General features: G+C 37.9%; 1 protein-coding gene across 1 annotated transcript in view; it reads right to left on the bottom strand.

Moving 5' to 3' along the window:
* Positions 1 to 22832, bottom strand: part of LOC119656533 (autophagy-related protein 2 homolog B) — a 45680-nt gene that overhangs the window by 4817 nt on the left and 18031 nt on the right. Inside the window, exons 2-14 of the mRNA XM_038062879.1 lie at positions 21657 to 21981; positions 7624 to 7726; positions 7378 to 7561; positions 5506 to 6996; positions 5140 to 5437; positions 2362 to 2485; positions 1770 to 2302; positions 1517 to 1704; positions 1270 to 1457; positions 1075 to 1207; positions 758 to 1012; positions 556 to 700; positions 10 to 497 (exon numbers count right to left, since the gene is read on the bottom strand). Coding sequence (XP_037918807.1) covers positions 10 to 497; positions 556 to 700; positions 758 to 1012; positions 1075 to 1207; positions 1270 to 1457; positions 1517 to 1704; positions 1770 to 2302; positions 2362 to 2485; positions 5140 to 5437; positions 5506 to 6996; positions 7378 to 7561; positions 7624 to 7726; positions 21657 to 21981 — 4455 coding nt within the window. The remainder of the gene's footprint in view (positions 1 to 9; positions 498 to 555; positions 701 to 757; positions 1013 to 1074; positions 1208 to 1269; positions 1458 to 1516; positions 1705 to 1769; positions 2303 to 2361; positions 2486 to 5139; positions 5438 to 5505; positions 6997 to 7377; positions 7562 to 7623; positions 7727 to 21656; positions 21982 to 22832) is intronic.

Raw genomic sequence — 22832 nt, 5'->3', positions numbered from 1 at the left:
TAAACTCACAAATGCTGCTTTCTCCTCTTCTGCAATCATGCAATATTCTTCGTCGGTGTCTGAACTCATTCTTTTAGTGAAACATGAAGGTGCCGGCGGTGGAGCGATTGTTATTTGGCCCAGTTCTTCCGTGACTTGGGGGACAGCTTCCACGGATTCATCTTCTTTCATGTAGGAAGCAGCCATAATAGATGTTTCAAAATTAAGTATATCACGCATTTCATCACTACATTCACTGTCACGTCGTTGGTTATAATATGATTGAGTAAATTGTGCAGGACCTGGTAAAAGTCTGTCAGTTAGTGCTGGTTCTTCTCTCTTTGCCATTGGTTCGTTAAAGCTATCTGGTTTGGGGGTTTCTTCAAGCATTTCCTCGCCAACGTCTATTGCCCTTTTTTCTTCTTTCTTCAAAGCTTCGGCTTTCGCTTTTTGCGCTTCATCCGGAAAGAAGAATACTTCGACTCCAGTATTGAAAGCACCTTCATCCTCAGAAGAATCTAAATTCAACTCGTTTTGTATAATCATATTAAGTAATTGTTTTATATGTTTTATTACCTGAAACTATACGAATACTTTCTTGCATAGCTTCCGAAAGTAAAGTATTCACACGTTCTTGTTGCTTTGGTGTCACAACTGGCACTGAAGGGGAAGGTTTCTTCATAGGTAGAAGTTCCGCCCCTTCATCTCTATCAGATAAGTGCTATAAAAAGATTTACGGTGAACATTTATTATCTTATGGGCCTAAAAGAGTACTTACACTGGAGTCGTCGAATTCAGACGCTGTCGTATTCAGATCAGAATCTGCAGCAAAATAACCTATCAATTGTGCTAAAACTTGTCCAGAATCTGAACAAGTCCGAATGTGAACACCTTGAATGAAGGCACGAAGATCTAATTTCGGGAAAAGTGATGTGTTTTTCTCATTTATCCGTAGAGAAATTTCTAAAAGGCCTAGATCTACAACCGAAACAAGGAACTCGTTGGATACAATATCACATTCTCCTTCCGGATCCTGAAAAAAAAATTGAAATTTTTATTATTTTTGTCAAAGAGAATTTCATTTTCGTTACTAACGTAAGGTGCTAGACAGAGTGCACACTCTTCCGCTATGAAGCGCAGTGTGCATCCGGGTAAGGAGGTTGTGAGATTGCTGCTTATCATAAAGTAACCAAGATCTAAAATAGCTCGATAAGGAAAATGAAGTGGCCTGGAATTGAAAAAATGAGTTAAAAAAATCTACAAAAAGGACAATTCATTTTATATACTTGCCTATAGTCTATACTACAATCCCATAAATGCAACTGCATTTCTGTTACAACACCATAGGGGATATAACCTTCTATCGGATAGTCTAAGACGTCAATCATGTCTATTATTTGGTTTAGCCATGTATGCTGAGAAATCGTTGGATGATGGCGTAGTGTTGTATTTTGGAGGCCAACTGTCACACTTATACGCTAAGCGAAATAGAAGAATTGTATTTTTCTTTAGAATTACGGTGAGAAAATTGCATTACTTTCACTCTTTGCTCCGGTACGACCTTCACTTGAATAGCCAACGACAGCATTTCGCGATCTACTGATCCTCGGCCTCCTCGTAAAGTCACATCATGCGGTGAAGGGTACAATGTTGATTTCAAATAATCAGGTAATGCATCTCCACATAACCTTAAAGATGGACTAAGGTCAGGTGTAGGAACCAGCCCTGAAATTTGGCGATTTTTTTATATGGATTATATAGTTCATTCGTGTCTTGCTGCCTTTACTTACCACAATGAAAAAGTTCAGCTTCCGATGCTTGCAGGCATACATACGACAGGTTCTTGTTTTCTTGATATCCACTTACAGTGAATAACGTAAGATTGCTTAATGTTATCACAAATTCCCCTCTTTGACCGGGAATGACTTTATTATCGGCACCACGAACGGGTGCAAGTAGGGTAAGAACTCCCTCATTAATATTTAGCTCGAATGAGCAGGAGTTTGTCGTTAGAGTCGGTACTGTTGATAATGTACGTCGACTGGAACTAGTATATTTTCGATCATAAGTTGAATAATACATGTCCGATTCTTGATCCGAATCGAAGCCTTCTCCACCCGACGAAGTTGAACCCGACTCAGCGTCACTATCACACTTACTTCTTGGAATATATATAGAATCCATCATACCAGCATTCATAAATGAATCCATCGTACTTGAAAATGTTGCTGGAGGATCTGCTTGAAATGTTGGCGCTGATGGTTTCCACATGAGGAGATCGGTATTCAATAAATTGTATATCACCTCATATAAATGTTTCGAACTATTAATGATTAAAAGGTTCTTTAGGATCATACTTTGGAAACTTCATATCATACTCACTTCATTTGGATATTGGCAGATGGGAAAAATAACTGGATCTGTACTTTTGACGTTTGCATTGTTGTATCACGGAAGCGTCGCATTTCTTCCGAGTCTCCCGGCAGTAAAAAGGTTTCTGAATTGTCTGAAAATGGGAATAGGAGCTTTTCAGAGTTTTCTTCGAAAGCAAAAGGTTCAACCAAAAAGGCATCCAATACTACCACACGACAAAAAACGAATTCAATCAACTTTCAATTAAATTTCCGCGCATTTATGTTCTTGATATGACAGCCAAATAGTAGACACAATAATTTGTGATTTTTTAAATATTCTTTACGATAGGCCATTATGAAAAACTGTGTGATATATAGGACATTCAAAGATGAGTAAAATCGCATGTCTTTTCCATGGAGAGTTGTTTCTCTCATTTATATTTAACAATGGAATATTCGTATTCGTATTTCGTATTCGAAATTACACGACATCCAAACTCATTTAAGGTTTATTATCCTCGCGAAAGATAACGCGATAACTGGTGGAACCGGGAAATTTCAAAGCGACCAAGGAGACTTTGTCAAAGGACAAGAGAGAAGGCGGAGTAGGAGCTGGAAGAGAAATACCGCGATGTTTGGATACAGGAAAGAAAACCGAATAACTGATGCGTTGATTCAAATACGAAGCCGTGGGATCCGCGTACAAGGTTTTAAAGAACAAAATTCAATTGAAGATTGGACGGTATTCCGAGACACACCCCTTGAAGTAGGCTCAGACCAAGTTGACCTTCAAGTCGCGCTTAGACTATGAACGAGAAAAGGCCAGTTCATCTCTAGCAAGGATGATCTCTAATAACGAAGGGACAAAATATAGTCGCCGGCTGTTTGCCGTAGTAGTGAAGAAATCCATTCTACTATATGTGGCTTCTGTCTCGGCGGAAGCACTGGACATCATTGTGAACCGATCAAACGCACTAAGAGTGTGCAGCGCATATGGGACATCATCCGATCATCGCGGGAATAACTATCTTGGATCTTCTAGCGAATGAGGCACACTATTTCCACCAGAGCAGGAGGGTAACCTGTCCGAGATGACTGCGAACTCCCAAAAGCCGCTAGGAAGGAGTAGAACATGAGATGGAGGTGACAATGGGATTATTCAAGGTGGTTGTAGGAAATATTTGCTTCACTTCGAATTGAACAAGGCTCCCGACTGTCTCGAAGCATGTTACTCCCTTCATTGTCCGATATTAGTGGATTAAAGGGGTAGGTTGAGTGATGTTCTCAACGTAGTTATTGTACTCCATTATCTCGTGGAGGTGAGGTTGAGGTTGAAGAAGGTTTAGAAACTGATTTGCCCGTAGCCCTTCCCAGTAATAATAATAGAATTAGAATATTTCCCCGGGGATATATTCAGAGAGGTGTGTGTGATTTTAGTGGGTGAGAATCCCGTTTGTTCAAGATTTCTACTTGTTTCAGGGAATGTGGGCCACAAACAGAAGTAAGTTGCTTCCTAACCGATCCGGTCCGCCACCAAATGGAAGACGGACTCAATACTCTCAATTTTCTAAACAAAATCTAGTTTAGCTTCGGCCGACTTAAGCCTGAATTTCACTAGGCAGTTTCTGTCCTGGTTCGCTCATATACACGGCAGGTCGCATATTGAAAACTTTATCATTCGTCACACTATTCTATGATAGAAGGAAACTGGTAGTAATGAAGATCGCGCTCCGGCCGCCGAGAACTACCACAACTAGTGTGGATAAATTTGTTATTGCTTTCAACAGGCAGAACACATTCTCAGAACCTCCAGAAATTTGTGCCGGAATCAATAAATTTCAATCGGAACGTTTCGGGGACAACAGTGAAAAAACGATTACGGGACACTAACTTTTTTGGCCAAGTTGCTGTCCAAACCCCTCGACTAAAAGCACAAAACAAGAAGAGATGGATGCAATGGATGCTTGCCCATTGAAAATGGACAGAAAAAGTTTTTTGAAGCGTAAATTAAAATTTTTAATTATTTGGAGAATTTCCGTTCGTTGTGGGACAGAAGAAAAGAGGATGTCAGATTGTGCGATTCCAACCGGCAAATATAGTGGTAGCTCTATTTTGGTATGCGATTGTTTTTGTGCTCAACAAACTGTAGATTTGATACGAATTGGAAGAATTATGAGAAAGGACCAATATAAAGTAATTTTAGAGACAAATTTTATTTCTTTCGGACTAAATGACTAAATTCAATCGTATTTGCATCCATTTTTCAACGAGGTAATGTTTCTAACCACAGCTCTGGATTATGAACATTTTTCTTGGAAGAGAAACAGATAGAACAGATGTTGAAAAACATGGTATGGCCACCGCCCACTCTCGACTCTCAACCCCATGGGAATGTTCGCGATCGATGACCCCGGTTATATCAGGATATACTTCGATAAAAAATCGCTGTAAATTTTGTTGTGACTTTTTTTTTTAAATTTTCGATAATGATGAATATTTTAATGTTTTTAGTTTTTGAATTAGTGTGCTAAAATTATAATTAAATCTTACCTTTATATACTATAAATATATTGAATTTTATTTAATTTTAATATCTTTTTTATTGTGGTCTTTTGGCCGGCAATGTAATTTTGTTTTGAGAAAAATGTTAGATTTCCATCCCATTGCATAACGGGTGTATATTGAAAGCAATTGCAATTCAAGTTGAAACTATTTCTTTCATCAACGATGTCATTCATTCCAAGTAAAAATAACATAGAAAATGGTGGATATTCCGAAACACAGATACTACCATTGTTTTATTTACCTGAATTCTCTCTGTGATGTGGAGTTCCACTTTCACGGCATACACGTTTCGAACTGAATGGCGAACGTTCATGTCGCTTTGAAGTATAAAGTGTTCCGGCATAACTGTCACCGGAAGTTTCACCACTATCGCTTCCATCTTCCAGCATACGTTTTGTTATATTTCGTAGCGACTTTTCTGAGGGAAATTCTAACCTTAATTTCGGATAATCCATGGTCGAAGAGTCTGAAGACCGAGGTCCTCTTTTCTCCACTAGTGTAGTTCTCCCTATATGAATTTTGTTTGCATTCATATTTTCCTGAAAAAAAAATTACAAACAATTATAAATAATGGAATTTTATCCATTTAATTGATTCCAAAACTTACACAGAAGAAAATATTTATTTCATTTGCGACGACTTCCAAAACGGATGGGAATGTGTATTGCATCCGAAATCGTTGCATTTCAAATAATAGGAACTCATCACGAATATTTTTTTTCCACCAGGGAATTCTGTTTTCGTCGTGTAATGGTCTTGAATCGTTGATGGGGAATCTCAAGCGAACATCTATTGACGAGGAATCAACATTGAATTCAAGAGAAGATGGCTCACTTGACTTGCTTGCATCTGATTTGGATCTCATTGGTGTCATACTGAAGGGAGCTGTGTTCAATAGCGAATTCAAACGATCATACAATGAAATATCTAACTCAATTCCGCACGGCTCCAAAGACAGCACCACGTCTGTTTTCGTAGGTGGTTTTCGTTTATTTGCCGTGCGACGCAACGTTGGGGTGATTTGTTTAAAGCTCAAATGGACGTTTGGTCGTTTTTTCACGTCACCCATTTTATCTTTTTCGTTCCTTGCAAACAATATTATCGGAGTTTCAACGGACTCAAGGACTTCCAGTATATCTACTTGAGGTATGGACATATTGAATTTTAGTAGTTGCACATTATTGCTTCTTTGTTCTTCGCCATCCATAATGATAGGACTTAGCTCAAGTTTCAGATGACTTTTGCTAATCAAGTCTTCTTTGGCACTTTTATCAGTAGAGTTATTTTCAAAGTAGGTCGTCGAAAGAGTGAGAAGTTTACTCACACTTTCTTCACTTAGAGGACTGTCCATGCCGACAGAACATTCTACTAGTATATCCTCGTGTAATAACATGATGCTAACCGATGTCATATAAAGTGTGTAGTGCGAAATATCACCACTGATATTTACGTTTGTGCCTCGCTTCCGCACTTTTGAAGAATTTGTCGTGCTACTACTACTTGTCATTGAGCTATCCAATGATTCTGGAATATCAAACGACTTGGAGTGTTCTTTGTAGTCACTTGATTGTGTTGAAGTTTGAAATTGTCGAAAATCATCATCTGCACACGACCAGCTATCATTCGTAACTATTGCACCTGTCATGGTATTTGATAGACCAAGTGAACTACTTCTCCTAATTTCGCGAAGACGCTTCGATGATCTTATTGTTTTATCCAATCGAGTGTCTTTCTTATTACTTCCGCTGCCAAATGCCTCACAAAATGTTGTTATCAGATGAATTTGACGTGGAGTAAGAAATAAACGTAGAGTACCAAATGATAAATCCAAGTGAACTTTTGCTCCTTGAATATTTTCCGATTGTTTCATTTTTAAACGTAACTCCTGGACACCTTCCATTCTACAAATCTGGATGGCTTTAGTGGTATGAATTTTCGCATTTGGATCGGGTTTTTCTGATTCCGTTTTACTATCAGTATCGCTTTCTGAGTCCGATTCATCATAAGATTTTCTACTTGAAATAAATTGTTCTGTTTCTGGTAACTGTGATATAGTGCTATAGAATTGTGCACTAGATGTGCCTGTGTCACGTTTATCCTGTAAGTAAGAAAGTGGTCGTTAGGTACAAAGATTGTTATGCTATGTTTTGCAATACACTTTGAACATAAAAGGAAGGCGGCAAATCTATGCATTCGTTTCAAATAGGCATTTCTATTGAATTATTCAAAATATTGCTTGCTGTTGATGAGAGTGGAAAAAAGAAAGACAAATCTCTTCGCTCTCTTACTAGAGGCGTAGCACTTGGTAGCATTAAGTGTAGATGATAACTAAACTTGAGGAGTTTTACTGGAAATGGAGCAGGACAAAATAATAAGGGAGAGGAGATATCAAATTCCTCAGAGAATATAAGCAAAACTTAACAGGGTTGTTCTTAAAAATATGCGTACGTACTTTGTATTTGTAAATACGCCTACTTACCGTTGGTTTCTCTATTCGAAATTCTTCCGTATAAAATACAATACCTTCCAACCTAATATTGTGTGTCGCGTAACTAGAAAGTAAATGTGTTTTTTGACTATCAGTCGGATCATTTTTCGCTTCTTCCTCTTTAGTTGGGGAGGTTTGTGGTGGATCAGCACCAGCTTCATTTTTATATTCTATTCTGGAATTTGTAAATAAAGTTGAGTTGATAAATCAATTAGAGTTATAACAGACGATACAAACCTCTTAATTGTAATTATTATAGCTATTCCCCGTTCACTTTTGGGGAGTATGAACTCCAGTCTTATAGTCGTATTTACTAAGTTTGCCTTGATTCTATTGAGAACTGCAACGAAAAAAAATTTTGTTTGCATTAAATACAAGCGATGAAATTAATTAATGCTGTTATAGAATTAGGGGGCCAACATATCATGGAGAAAGCTTTCGCAGGAAGCTGTAAGGATTAAGTGTACGTTCTATTCCATCTTATGGAGAAAGAAAAATCATTCCTTGATTGTCAACAAATTCGGATGTCATTGAAATGGCTAAAGAGTTAAAAGATTCCCCCCAGACATAAATTTCATCTTAGCAAGTTGCATGTTTAGGAGAATTAAATATGAAATTTTGGAAATGAGCACAAATGTTTCAAATTATGTTTTTGGGCTTTCCATGTATCGTACTAAACTCTCTTTGTTTTCCCATACCAACCATGCCTTATCAATGAAATAAACTAAAAACTTCTCTTTAATTTAACAAATGGGTTAATGGGATTTTGTTGTTACGTTTCCATTCAGGTGAAGGCAATACGTCATAGGAATCAATTCGATGTGATTCCCACTCACACTCCCCATTCCCATTGACTATCAATAGTGATAACGGATAAAGACAGAGAAGGAAGGGTAATCTCCTTCGCCGGCCCAAACTCCTATATTTAACATGTTCAACCAGCTAAACCAAATAGCCTACAAGTTCCTTATCGTAATAAAACACGGATCTCGGTTTTGCTGACACTATGTGGACGGTACTTTTATTATTTTCGCTTTAACTTTCTGCCCGTTCAATAGTTTTTCAGATCCACCCTGTTGCGATCCCAATATACCATGGGATCTTGTATATGACGCCAAACAAATCCCCCCGTATTCTCGAGCTTGCTTACTACAGAGAACTGCATTTAGGTGCGGGTGAAGATGCACGATTAATTTTCGCCATTTTCCGAGGCATGCAATTCAAAGGATACCGGTATGTAAATTTTGTAATTGCACAATTTTTGTGGAGAAAAGAGTATTACAATAAAACAATATATATTACAATCGATATGAATTTCTTTACCATAGTCGGTAGGCAAACTTCTACCTTATCAAACTAAATTAAGAGAATTTCGGATGCAAAAAATAACGGCTAGAACAATAGATTGCGTGCCAGAAATCGAGAAATTATGACGGAAATGGGATAGTTTAAATGTTCGGTGCAAATGTTGATCCAAATTCTGATTCATGCTTTTTTCGGTTTTCCTCAAACTAGTAATATGATTTAATACCAACGCTCCTTGTAAGAGAGACGTGAAGTTTCGTACAGAACATGTGAATGACTGAAAACCTGTGACGTGTCTGACAATGACTATACTATTATCGCGAGTGACCCCAGTGACCATGGTGGGGAAAAGATGAGAAGTGGTGCTACTCTGCCTACATTTATATAATATCATATATTGGATCCTTGGGGCTGAACGAGCGGTCTATATTGATCGGCCAAAGGCGCGCGAGCCACGCGAACACATCTGTTTACACTGCAGCAACTAGTGCCCGAACAACTTGTCCACTATGTGGAACTGGTCTACCACAATGCAAAAAAAAAAACAGAGTTTAAAGTGTGAAAGATATACCAAGCCATACCGCATCTTAGTCGATGTTAAACAATTTATTCAAAGGATATCTTCCTAGCGCCTCATACCGGTTCTCAAACAACTTAATCAAATGTGGGATGATCTCCTTATGCAGCACGATCTTCGCTCAAATCGAAGCAGAATAGGAATCTTTGGCCACCGATTCCAGTGAGGCTGGTACGGCTTTTTCTTCAGCCTTTATCCCGTTCCTAAGCGGGGTCGGCTCGCCGTAATCGGTGTCGCTATTTGGTTTTATCAAATTCCTGATCTGGATGCAATCGCGAGGCTTGTAAGTCCCCATCTAGCGTATCAAGTTGACGTTGTTTTGACCACCCTTTTGTCGCTTACTATCGACTTCGATGTTCAGAACAATGTTGGCAAGTGAGCCATACCATCGAGGACATCTCTCTCGCAATTTTTCCACGATCGGTGCAACCCCATATCGATCGGGGATATCCTCATTTCGGATGTGGTCAAAATGTGTCACGTCACTAGTCCAACGCAGCATCTTCGTCTCCATTACCGCAAGACACCGTTCATTGTTTTTTATAGTCGGCCAACACTCAGGACCATAGAGAGCGAAAGGACGGACGACACTGCAGTAAATTTTAGATTTGAGACGTTCGTTAATACCACCAGTTGTTGAACGCCACTACAAACAGGTTGCGTTAATGCGTGAAGTAATTTTATAACGCAGTTCGCCATTAGTTGACAGCATTGACACGAGATATTTAATCGCTTAATTTTGGACAGATCACTGCCGCTGACAGTGATTGTGCCTGTTTCATGGGTCGTGTTATGATAACATCCGAAATGAGGATATCCACAATCAATATGGGATTGCATTGATTGTGGAAAAATTGCGTTTTGTCCGAAAATTAGATTGTCTGAAACCAATCCTAATGAGAGATCAGGTAAACTTTCTGGTTACGATTGCTTAATTTCGGTATCAATCTTTTCACTTCATTAGCTTGGCATACATTTACTTTTAACATGGCTTAGTGTATGAAAAATATTCCCGATGGCTGCCTGCGAGAAAAGCAATAATTTCCAAGATAGTTTAACAATACTAATCGAAGTACTGGAAGAGGGAGAATCCCTTCACCGTTCTAGTATCTTCAATCGTAAAGATGTTTGATGAAATCGTGTCAGTTCCATTTTGAAATAAACAGCAAGTTCAGTGCCGCCATCAGTAGAAACAACCTCTCTAGATATACAGTGCCCGAAATTTGCTTAGCCGCACACCGTTTTTTATCAGTGCAGTGCAGTGTTTACAAAACATTGAGAACACCGTTACGGCGCTTAAAATGGCAAGCAAATTTTGCACTAAAAAAGTGACATCGAAATTTTATTACACTCGCCATATGAAATGTCGGCTTCAGAGCATAATATTACATGAATATAATTTTGAATGCAGGCATTTTACCATTCTTTTTTTGGAAATTACTGTGTGCGGCTAAGCAAATTTCGCACACTGTATAAATTATTCGACGCTCTTTACCTTCTGCCCATTAATGCATATTGGAAAAGTGACACGACCGCTCGGATTGAGAACCTTGGTTTTGCTGATGTACGTTTATTTCCAACCTGAATCTATTTATGGCTTTCTCCCAATCCAGAGCAATTTGGCCAAGATCCGAGCGATGAATCGCAACTGGATGTCATCAGCGTAAGCGAGGTGTTTGAGCCATAGACTCGGTACAAACTGCAGCAGCTGTGATGAACAGTTCCGGAGAAAGAACGTCACGCTCGGCAAGTTTATTCTACTTGAGTGCACTAATAAAAGATGATTTCATTTTCTTTCACAGATGGTGGATTCCCCTAGATGTTATATGATTTTTTGGGGTTCTCATCACCGTAGATGTAAAGCCTATCGTTAATGCCCTTCTAGCTATCGAAAGGTTTAAGGCAACTTTTCGTGATGCCTTATAAGCTAGCGAAAGCTAATTGCTATTTGCCCCAGCCTCTGGTTCACTCATAACTATTTAAGGGGGTCATCCCGTGTGAAGGCCGTTTTTTTTGGCTTTTTTTAGAAATTTTTTGTGAAGAACTGGAGAAAGATACAAATGCGACTTTTTCACCATAGATTTATTAATATCTTGAGCGTCCATAGTAATTTTTCCAGCCTGATCACATAGTTCGTTATTGAAATACAGAGCAATATATACACCCATATCCAAAAAAAGATGATTTTCTGCTGCCACGCTAGAGGGCCTGCGATCATCTAAAAGAAGACAAGTAAATGGCATTTTAACATGCAGACTTAACTACAGTCTGAAAACTAGGATTATTAAAAAATATTAAACATTTTTGGTGCCGTGTTAAACTTTTTTTTTAATTTTGGTTTTTTCTTACGGCTTCTTCAATGAATAGAAAAAAACTACTGAATGAATCGCAATTATCCTAGTTTGCGGACCGTAGAAATATGTTCTGAATAAGTCGTGAAAATTTCAAAGAATTTCGTTGGATAGATTTGCGCTATGGTGGCAGCTGATTTTCAATATGCGGTTTCGAGAAAAACGCATTTAAAATGTAGAATGCGATTTTTAGCCTTAAAATCTTAACTGACCATTAATCTGCTATACCTAATCCATAAACCTTAGATTCAATTCTTTTCTGTTTAGCGAAGTCTTTCGAACCGATTAATACGCGCTTTATTACGGCGATTGACATAAATCTAGCATGTGACTTATCACATGTTTAACACGATAATTTCCGAATGACTCCAAATATCAAAAAATCACTTTGCCCATATATTCTACACTATATCTAGATACAATTGATGCCAAAAAAATCGATTCCGCGGATCCGACACACGGGATGACCCCCTTAAATTAAGAAGGTCATCCCGTGTGTCAGGATCGGTTGAATTGCATGAATTGTATCTATATATAGAGGAGAATATGTGGGCAAATGGATTTTTTAATATTCTGAGTCGTTCAAAAATTACAGTGTTAAACAGGTAAGGAGTTTGCAGCCGCGGCTAGAGTACTCGATCAGAAAGAGTATCGAATCTTTTTTTCCCAGAGCCTTATAAATTCGAACACAGGTATAAATATAAAAAGATGGAAAACCAATCAATTTTCTAAACTTATTTGCTGTTTGGAATAAAAACGATAATCCAGTCTAGAGTGAGCACTGAAAGGCTTTCAAGATATACTCAGTTATATTTTGTTCTAAGTATTGTGCTGTTTGTGTGTTCAGTGATTTTTTTAAATGGATCATACGAAGGGAGATCGCCTTAACATTCAACGTCATGCTCGCACTAAAAACCAGTATTTCATGGGAATCGAGAGAGAGAGAAGTTCACAATAAAAATGTTTCTTTTTGCCATTAATGAAAGTTCAGTATTTTTACAAGAACATTAGAACAATATTATGCATATGCAGATACTCTAAACGTGCATTATTTAATCAATCGTTTGGATAAACAAATGTACAAAGCACAAGGTCGTACTGTAAACATTCATACCTAAAATACTTCATTATTTCTTACATGTGTAACAGAAAATACACTCGTAACACTATGCACACAGTACATCGTATCAACAGGCCACCTAATAGCACGTCAAGAGCTGATGTTTGAATCGAATCGCTATTCGCACATTCGCTGTGTTACGCTGTTTGATATGTAGTGCTAATGTTTTTCATTTCAATTGAAGCGGTTTTACTTGGCTAACTCTTCTGAGCCATCTCGTCTCTTTTGTGATGATTCGCGTCACTCAAATGAATGGACTGACTGGTATATTTGAGTCGAAGTACTAATATGTTACACATTTCCAATCTGCGGTCCTATCAGCAAAGTAATTCTCGTACTTTCGAACGACAGGTATATCATGCAAGCGGTTGGGGTGCATCGAAATTTCCCAACCCTGCGAGAAGCAGCGGACTTAAGCGATCATCAAGAAATCCTTTTCGAATTCGACGGTAGCGCCTTTCTTATTACGCAGATTTGGAAGACAGTTCGTAAATCTACTGTTGATCGCAAGATGACCGATCTGACTGACTGTGTAGTAGACTGTGCCCGGAAGATGATGTGCTGCTATTAATTGAACTGATGAGTATGGTCATATTTATCTGAATGCCTGGGTGGGGATTGCAAACCACTTTGTTGTCACCCGCCTTTATGCTATTAATGTAACATTGGGTTGGGGGAAAAAAAATGTATTTGTGATCGAAATTTGACGCTTTATTAGACATACTTAAAATTATCCGATTTAAGTCAAATATGCGCCGTTTTGTTCGCAAACTTGTTGCCATTTAGAAGGCAACTTCATTATCCACCTCCCCCCCCCCCTAATTTGCAAAAAACTCAGACAATCAGTTTTCGCAAGCCTCTTTGAGGCCAATTTAGTAGCGCCAAGAGCGTTTTGCATGGACCGGAAGAGATGATAATCACTTGGTGCCAGGTCCGGACTATACGGTGTGTGCGATAGGACACCCCATCCGAGGTCCCGTAGCTTCTCGCGGGTCATCAAAGATGTGTGAGGCCGAGCGTTGTTCTGGTGGAACACAACACCATTCCTATTGACCAATTCTGGCCGCTTCTGGTCAATCGCCTGCTTCAAAAGGTCGAGTTTCTCACAATGGAGGACCGAATTGAGGATCTGGCCATAGTTGAGCAGATCATAGTGGATGATTCCCTTCCAATCCCACCAAACACACAGCAAAACCTTCCTGGCCGTCAATCCGGGCTTGGCGATGGTTCGACCACCACCTTTTTCACTTGAGGTTGTCGTACGTGATCCACTTTTCATCACTAGTCACCATCCGCTTCAAAAATGGGTCGAATTCGTTCCGTTTCAACAGTGCATCGCAGGCGTTGATTTGGTCCAAGAGATTTTTTTGCGTCAACTCGTGTGGCACCCAAACATCCAGTTTTTTTTTTGGAATCCAATGTTTTGCAAATGATTCCAAACGGTTTTATAGTCTAAACCCAGTTCCTGGCCAATCGAGCAAATGCTCACATGCTGGTCTACTTGGATGATTTCGACGATTTTATCGGTTTCTACGACAATTGGCCTACCGGTACGGGGTGTATTTTCGACATGCACTACACCAGAACGAAATCGATCGAATCAACGCTGTGCTGTGCGAATCGTTACAGTATCGCGCCCATAAACTTCATAAATTGTTTCGGCCGCCTTCGTTGCATTTTTACCTCGCAGGTAGTAAAAACGTAAAATATGACGAATTTCTTGCTTGATGGATTCCATCTTTGACGCGCTATAACTTGAGACTGAAACGTACGATCACAACACTGTCAAAGAGACACTTGTAGCACAGATTGTCGTCTTCAAATCGCCGTATAGTATGACCCGATTCGATAAGTACAACACAAGATATGTTTAAGTGTTGCCATCTATTAACAAAATACGACATTTCTTTTTCCCCAACCCAATATAAGAATAGTCCTGCATGATTTCTCTTATGAACATTTCCAGGAAACGTAAAAAATTAGTTGAATTAGCCATTTGAAATACATTTTCCTTTTTCCTAGTGGGTAAACATAATTTACGTATTAGTTGTATCTAACTTGATTTTAGATTTTAGTTTAAATCAATTACTTCTCATAAGAAGATATTTTGCATCGATAATTGTCCCATTTTAATTTAAAAAAACCTGTTCAGTTTATCATTCTAGCAACAATTATTAGGTGTACAAATAAGTTTTCGCGGTTTGTCAAAAGATTGCCCCACCAGAAGGTTATGGAGAAATTGTCAGATGTAAAACGTAATATCCCAAGTTTCGTCATCCGGCAACACCATAACCTTAAAGTACTAGTGATTCCGTATCAGCATCACGTAATTTTTTTCGTGCAAAAATGTCAAGTTTTGTGCCGAATAAGCATCATTTGCGGGAACTTTTGATTTACTTCTTTAATTTGAAAAAATCTGCAGCTGAGGCGCATCGATTGCTTCTAGAAGCATATGGTGAAGCTGCTTTAAGTGAGAGAAGTTGTCAGGAATGGTTTCAAAAGTTTAAGAACGGTGAGTTTTACGTGAAGGACAAAGAACGCAGTGGAAGGCCGAAAGTGTACGAAGACATGGAATTAGAAGTACTATTGGAGGAAGATTCGTCCCAAACGCAAAAAGAACTTGCACTTACATTACAAGTGACTCAACAAGCAATTTCACATCGTTTAAAATCGTTAGGAATGATTCAAAAACAAGGAAATTGGGTTCCATATGAACTAAAGCCGAGAGACGTTGAACGCCGATTATGCATGAGTGAAATGCTGCTTGCCAGGAATAAAAAAAGAGTTTTTTGCATCGTATAGTCACTGGTGACGAAAAATGGATTCACTACGATAATCCAAAGAAGAGAAAGTCATGGGTTAAGCCCGGCGAACCATCAACATTGACAGCTAAGCCGAATATTCATGGAAAAAAACTTATGCTGTGTATTTGGTGGGATCAGCTTGGTGTCGTGTATTATGAATTGCTGAAACCAAGCGAAACCATTACTGGAGCTCTCTACCGAACACAATTGATGAGATTGAGTCGGGCACTTAAGGAAAAACGCGCCCATTACTACTCCAGACACGACAAAATTATTCTTTTACACGATAATGCTCGTCCACATGTTGCGGCGCCGGTAAAAACATACTTGGAAACACTCAACTGGGAAGTTTTACCCCACCCGCCGTATTCACCAGACTTAGCCCCTTCCGATTATCACCTGTTCCGGTCGATGGCACATGGTCTGTCTGAGCAGCGCTTCACATCATATGAAGACACCAAAAATTGGGTAGATTTGTGGATAGCGTCAAAAGATGAAGAGTTTTTTCGACGGGGTATCCGAATGTTGCCAGAAAGATGGGGAAAAGTAGTGGCAAATGATGGAAAATACTTTAAATAAAACGTAATGTACTGTTCCTTCACAATAAATTCCTAATTTTTTATAAAAAACCGCGGAAACTTATTTGTACACCTAATAATAGAATTATCTCAAGCTTCAGGGAAACATACATAATAACTTTCTATTTCATAACCGCTACCACTATTGACAAATTTACTATTGAACTGATAAGTGAAACTATATTTGCTGATTTGGCACTTATACAATTGAGTACGAGAACGAGTAGGTTCCACGTTTTAGCTTCATTAAACAGACTTATCTGTATAAATATTTTTGTTATGGCGAGATTTTCATTGTGGACTTTATTTGCACATTTATTGTTAATAAGACAATATTTTCTGTAAATATCAGTTTTATATAGGCAATTTTTGTTAAGAAAAATTGGAAAAGGGAAGTAGCTAATCAGATATATTGATAATTAAAGCTGTGATTATGAATTTATATTTTAAAGGGCAAATGCCATATCTATATAGTACTAGTTCAATTGTAGATTTATTTAATGTGGAAAAAAGAAAATTAGTCAATCTATTATGCGCTACAATTTATTAGCGCAAACCCAATTTGACTTTCTGAGCGATTTCTTCATTGAGCTAAGATAAGCTCGTAACGTATTTGTATTCTTGCTTTATGATCTAGAATATCCATAACAGGATTGCTTTCATTCAGAATATTAATGAGTCCTCGTATAACTTGCCTTGTATGATATGTTCAACACTTCAACACCCTCTCTATTATGAAAAGCCGTCAGAAAACTATCCCAAGAATTTGTTTAATGTTGGGATAAATAACGCTCACTGGCCATGTTTAATATCCTATTACAAAGAAATAGTGATGCTATGAAAGACAGCACGTTTGCTTAATTGTGTAGCTAGATAAAGAAACTAGGCTAGCCTATCATGGCAAATCAGTTCAAGGTCCTGCTCTTTATGGATTATTGATAACAAACTTCGCTAGTTAATTAAAAATGGAGTGGAATGATGATTATCCGTATTGATTTCATTCCCATTCTTGTATGAGGGATGCGGGTCAGAAATGAAATTTTTACATTTATAAAATCTCTTAAATTTATATTTGCTATTGATAAACTTTCACACTTGATCACTCCATTGAAGTATTAAGAATTGTTTTACAGTTTCTAGTATTGTACTACTGTTGAGGTGCATCAATTAAAATTCGACAAAGGTATTTTAAGCTGATGCAGAAAAATTATGAGATCTCCTGTTTACTCCTTTGTGGACCATAGGACACCCACACGGTCTTTTTTCATTGTTATTTTTCCCCCGCTTTTCATTTTCAAGGAGACTGTATTTCAGTTTTAGTATCAACACACTCAATGCAGTTCAAGTGATATATTTATAGCAGCTAAACAGTACAAAGACGAAACCAAAACTCATCACGAAGTGGGATTTGAGTACATGTGAAGCAACAAAAGATAAAACAGGAGAGCAAAAGCATTTGAGGGTTCCTAATATTTATTAAATTGGCAACTGCCATGTAGGCCAACTACAATTTTTAATTTGTTAAATAACTATAATGCATTGCATAAGTTAAATGTTAAAACTGCCACTTCAGGCGAACGCATGGTTCCCTAAAATATTTGAATTCAAGAGTAATAACCATTTTGCTGGAGAGATATAAACCAGACAAGTCAAGTGTAGTGACTAGGTTCAATGATTTGGAAGGGAAGAGGAGTCAACTTTTGTTCTGTCTGCGTACACTTGCTTGTCATGACAAAAATAATCTAAAAAACCTTCTCAACTTTTAAAAAAGTATTTTATTTATTGATTTTGACAAACGATCTATTCGTTCGCTGATAAGAATCTCAGGAAAAAAATAGTTTCTTGTTTAAAGGCGTAAAAAGGCTTTCAAAAAAGTCTGCGTATATCTGAACTTAATTTAAATCCAATAGATTTGCTTATCAGATTAAGCACTTTACTAGCTGGTTGCATAACCTTTTCTGTAGATGACCTCCTTAAATCTATTTTGCATAGAATGAACTAGCTTGATAGTTTCTTCAGCCGTTATACTGTTCCACTCATCCAATATAACATTTTTCAGAGCTTCTTTGCTTGTAATTGGATGTTTACGAATTTTTCTTTCAAGCAAGTGCCACAAATGCTCAATAGGATTTAGATCCGGTGATTGAGCGGGTGTGCGAAGCTGTTTTGGGACATTGTAGAACAACCAAAGCTTGTTTATGGCAGCAGTATGCTTGGGGTTATTATCATACTGAAAGTAAAAAGCATCCCCCAGCCGTAATTGCTCAGCGCTTTGCTTAACATTGCTTTTCAAGATATTCAGATATCCATGCTTATCCATCGTCGATTAAGCTAGTTGTCCCACTCCGCTACCTGCCATACACCCCCAAACCATCACACCACCGCAACCACGCTTTACAGTGGAAATCAAATTTTGAACATTGAACGCTGTGCTCCTTTTTCTCCACACTAATTTGCGTCCTTTTATGCCAAATAGACCAAATTTAATTTGTTCTGAAAAAAGGACACCTTCCCGAATTTCTTTTGGGATGTTCACGTAAGTTTTTACAATTTTTAAGGTTTTGTGTAAACACAAAACCTTATTAAAATCGGTTTACCGTCTGTCTGTCTGTCTGTCGGTCTGTCTGTCTGTCCGTCACACGTATTTTTCTCGGAGACGGTTATAGCGATTGACACCCAATTTGGTAGAAAGGTGGGAACTGTGAACGCTCACACATACAGTGAGTTACATCCTTTTACGTTGAATTTAAGGGGGGGGGGGGGGGGGGGGGGGTCCCCATACATGGAAAAGGGGGGTGTAAAATTTTTTTTCATCAAATATAGTCATGTGGGGTATCAAATTAAAGGTCTCGATTAGTACTTTTCGAAGCCGGTCTTAGTTTTGACATTTGTTGGAAAGGTGGGGAGTGCGGGGGGTTGAAAGTGATCATTTCTTTAAGGGGGCCATTCTCAGAAACTACTTAACCGAAAAATCTGGAAAAAATCAGGAGGCTGCCACTATATGGTGCCTTGGCTCCGAAATACCTTTCATACCGATATCTGTTCAAAGAAAGTTAATAATAGTATATTACTATAATTTTTTGTAATTGACTGGAAACCCCCCTTAAATTTCGAAATTCTGCAGTGATGTAGGCTATAATGTAGAGCATGATCATACCAAGTTTGATGGAAATCGCACTATTACTAACAAATTTATAATACGTCGAAGTTGTTGCTTCTTTGAAAATTGAAGACTATCAATGTCAATATCACCCGAAAGTGGACATACGCATATATTACGTGCTATGTACTAAGAAACACAAAACCTTTCGTACCTGAAGCGTCCAGCTTCCGGTTTCCCGACTTGTTATTCTTTTCAGGCGATTTTTAACTGAAATAAATGTTTCTTGCGTGCTACTCGACCATGGTAACCGCATTTCAAAATTATACGAACTATTTCATCGCATATTGTTTTGTTAAATTTCTCTTTTATTTCTCGAGCAAAAGTGGGATTCCTGTTAAATGAGGATTTCCTTTGGCAGAATTTAAAATACTTCGACGTTCACGCACTGTAAGTTTAGGTGGTGGTCCTGATCGATATCGTGAAGCAAAAAGACCGGTTGATTTGTAGTTATCAACAACTCTTTGCACCGAGGAATGGGTTCTTCCCAACTAAATTCACGATTTCACGGAAACTTTTACCGTTTTGCCGCAAATTTAGGATCAGTTTACGCTCCCTAACCCTTACTTCCTTTCCACGAGCAGCCATAATTAAGGATACTCTTTAATTCACACAAAATCGATTAAGTATTTTATCAAAAGTCACTAGATACACAAATCAACTCGAAACTTATGTATTACCACTGGATATTTAGGGGAATCACCGAATTTTGTGATCAGAATGCATGAAATTCACATAAAATGTAAAAGTTTCACCTTCTATAACTTTGTTAATAATAGTTGGATTTCGTTAAAACTTTTTTACGTCTAGCATGCATGCAGGGGCTAAATTTCTAGATACACCACTGTGATTTTTTTCTGAATTTTCGATTGAATAGGTTTTGAGATCGAGATCTGTTACCCTTTTTGAGAGTCATATTTTGAGCCCTCACTGTCCTACATTTCACCCGAAATCAAATATGTAGTACTAATCTAGCCCTTCCATTTGATAATCCACATGGCCACATTCTGTGAAAAAAAAAAGTGCAATCTCTCTTTGTATGTATGGGAAGCGCCTCCTTAAATTTAACACAAAATGGCGCCACTTACTATATGTAAAGGAATCTACAGACCACACGCTTTAACCCATTCCACACGGCGAGCGCACTGACGCGTCATGGAGTCCATTTCGAGACACTGAGAGCGCGCTCGTGCGGATCCCCTCCCTTACTCAACCACGGAGCGGTCACAAACGCGTCCTCCTTTAGTTTCGTTTAAACGTTTGTAGAGTGAAAAGCTTTCAGTTTCATCCCAGTGGTTAGAGAAGTTCTTGGGTGACCTTGTGCCGTTGGCCGTTTCGAAATCCGTGCAGCACAATATTTTTTAGAGATTTTTCCGTTTGTGGTAAGTTTTAATAGGCTGTTTATTATTTTACTTTTTTCTATAATATTAATTCGTAACCTTCTATAATATTAATTCGGCATCCCCCAGTTCGCCTGGACGGCGAGCGCGCCAGCGCGTCCACGTTTTCTGATGTTAAATTAATTATCAATGATTTTTTAACTATTTTTACTGCTACTAACTTGGCCTAACAATGCCGATCCCGTAGTAAAAAATTTACCGTCGGATAAGAAAGTCCGAAAAAAAATGCAGTTCCAGAATGACTGCCGATTCATCTCGATTCTAATAAGGTTTCGTTTCACACAAAACCTTAAAAAGCGGTTAGGTGAGGTGAGGTGAGATTAAAATTCTCTTTATTCAATACTACACAATAATATAGTTGATTTTATTTATCACTATCAATACCTACTTGGGTGGCTACAGACTATTTAGAGGGGCGCAGCTCTATAGAGCTGTGCGTGACGTACGCGTTCACATTAATCGAGTATAATTATAATAATAATCAATCTTTCTGAAATTTTACCACGAAATTTTCGGGAATATTTATTTTTGAAATATGTAAAAAAAAACAAAATTCATTTCTTTGAAATTTATAAATCCTATAACTCTCGTAAGAGGAAGAACCACTTGCCTTAAGAAAAGGTATAAATTATAACACGTATAATGAATTTTATCTCACGCTACAAACTCTGGAGGGTGGAGGTCCTGAAGCCAGTGGAATCATTTTCAATTTCTATTCGTGAGGCATTTTGACTTCATTCAATGATAGACGAGATTATGAATAACATTTTTTTTAGGATTCTTCACTTGAAACATTATGAAGACACAGGGATATGAATGCAATTTATTTGATTCGAATCTCATAATTCAGTCCAGAGGCTCTACAAGTTCTTACGGCGTATTTATATTTTTAATCAAAACAATTCAATGATATTCAATCCTCCACAGATTGAGAAACGACTCATATTCGATCTTTAAGAAATTTAAAATACTTACCATTATCAATAGTTTGGGCGAATTTTTCTAAACCTTCAATAGCTGCATTTTGTGCAGTTTCAGCATCTATTTCCCCTCCTTCTTTCTCCAAACATTCCTGTGCCAATTGCATGGAGCTGCTTACAGATGACCACATTGATTCTAACATGGAAGTACCATCTGTTTGACGTGCTCGCGGCCGGATTGTCATGCTAAGTTCAGATACTTCTATATGACTATCTCTTGTCATCAGTGCATTCCAGGGAATAGTTACTGCAACCGACCCAATATGTCCCCCGGTCACCTCGATTCCCCATCCCTGACTCTCACATAGTTCATTTATGGCCTGCAATGCAAAAATTAATATAATCAGATATGATTGAAGATAATTAAATATTAATCTGAATTTCTAACGAGTCATTATGATAGAGAAGGTCAATCACTAGATATACTCAGTAGGGCGAATCAAATTAAAGCAAAACGAAATATGGAAGAAGAGGGTTCATAGGATGAAACCAGTCACATATGTCATACTTTTGTAGATAATAAAGTGATAACTATTGCAATTTAAACCAAGTGTGGTTTGTAATTTGCTGTATATATGGTATGTAAAGCTATGATGCTGGTAACGAACTTTTTCTTATGTTATACAATCATCAATTTGAAAATTTGGTTATACTCCCATTTATAATTGTCTCAACGTGCATCATGTCACCAGTAATAAACATTTCGAAACTGAAAGCTAAAATTGGATATCTATTTCAGGCATACTCTTCGTTAAACGATTAACACATCTTCGAAAACTGGAACCAACACCCAGCATGGAATTTTGAGTGTGAGTTAGTGATTAGACTCAATGGAATGAGCTTTTATTTATCTCATCATCATAGGCATAAGTCTATCACATTTACTTCCGCATTTGGCTCAGGAATAAAGTTCGACATACATATAATCGTTGAACAGCAGATGTTTATACATCTCTTCAATATCTCAGCTGATATGAGGGAACCCGAACTAGGTCAACCAATAAAATACACTTTTGTACTATATCTACGAAATTCGCTACCCACAAAAAATATAAAATTTAAGTTTTTTTTCTCACACGGTTTTCAACTTGTTGCTGTTAGTCATTTACAATGCGGACTTTAGAAAGTATAAATGCTGATTTACCACGACGACTACGACGATTCGCCATTG

Source organism: Hermetia illucens, chromosome 5 (assembly GCF_905115235.1).
Source record: "Hermetia illucens chromosome 5, iHerIll2.2.curated.20191125, whole genome shotgun sequence".
NCBI lineage: Eukaryota > Metazoa > Arthropoda > Insecta > Diptera > Stratiomyidae > Hermetia > Hermetia illucens.
This window is presented reverse-complemented; position numbering and strand designations above follow the sequence as displayed.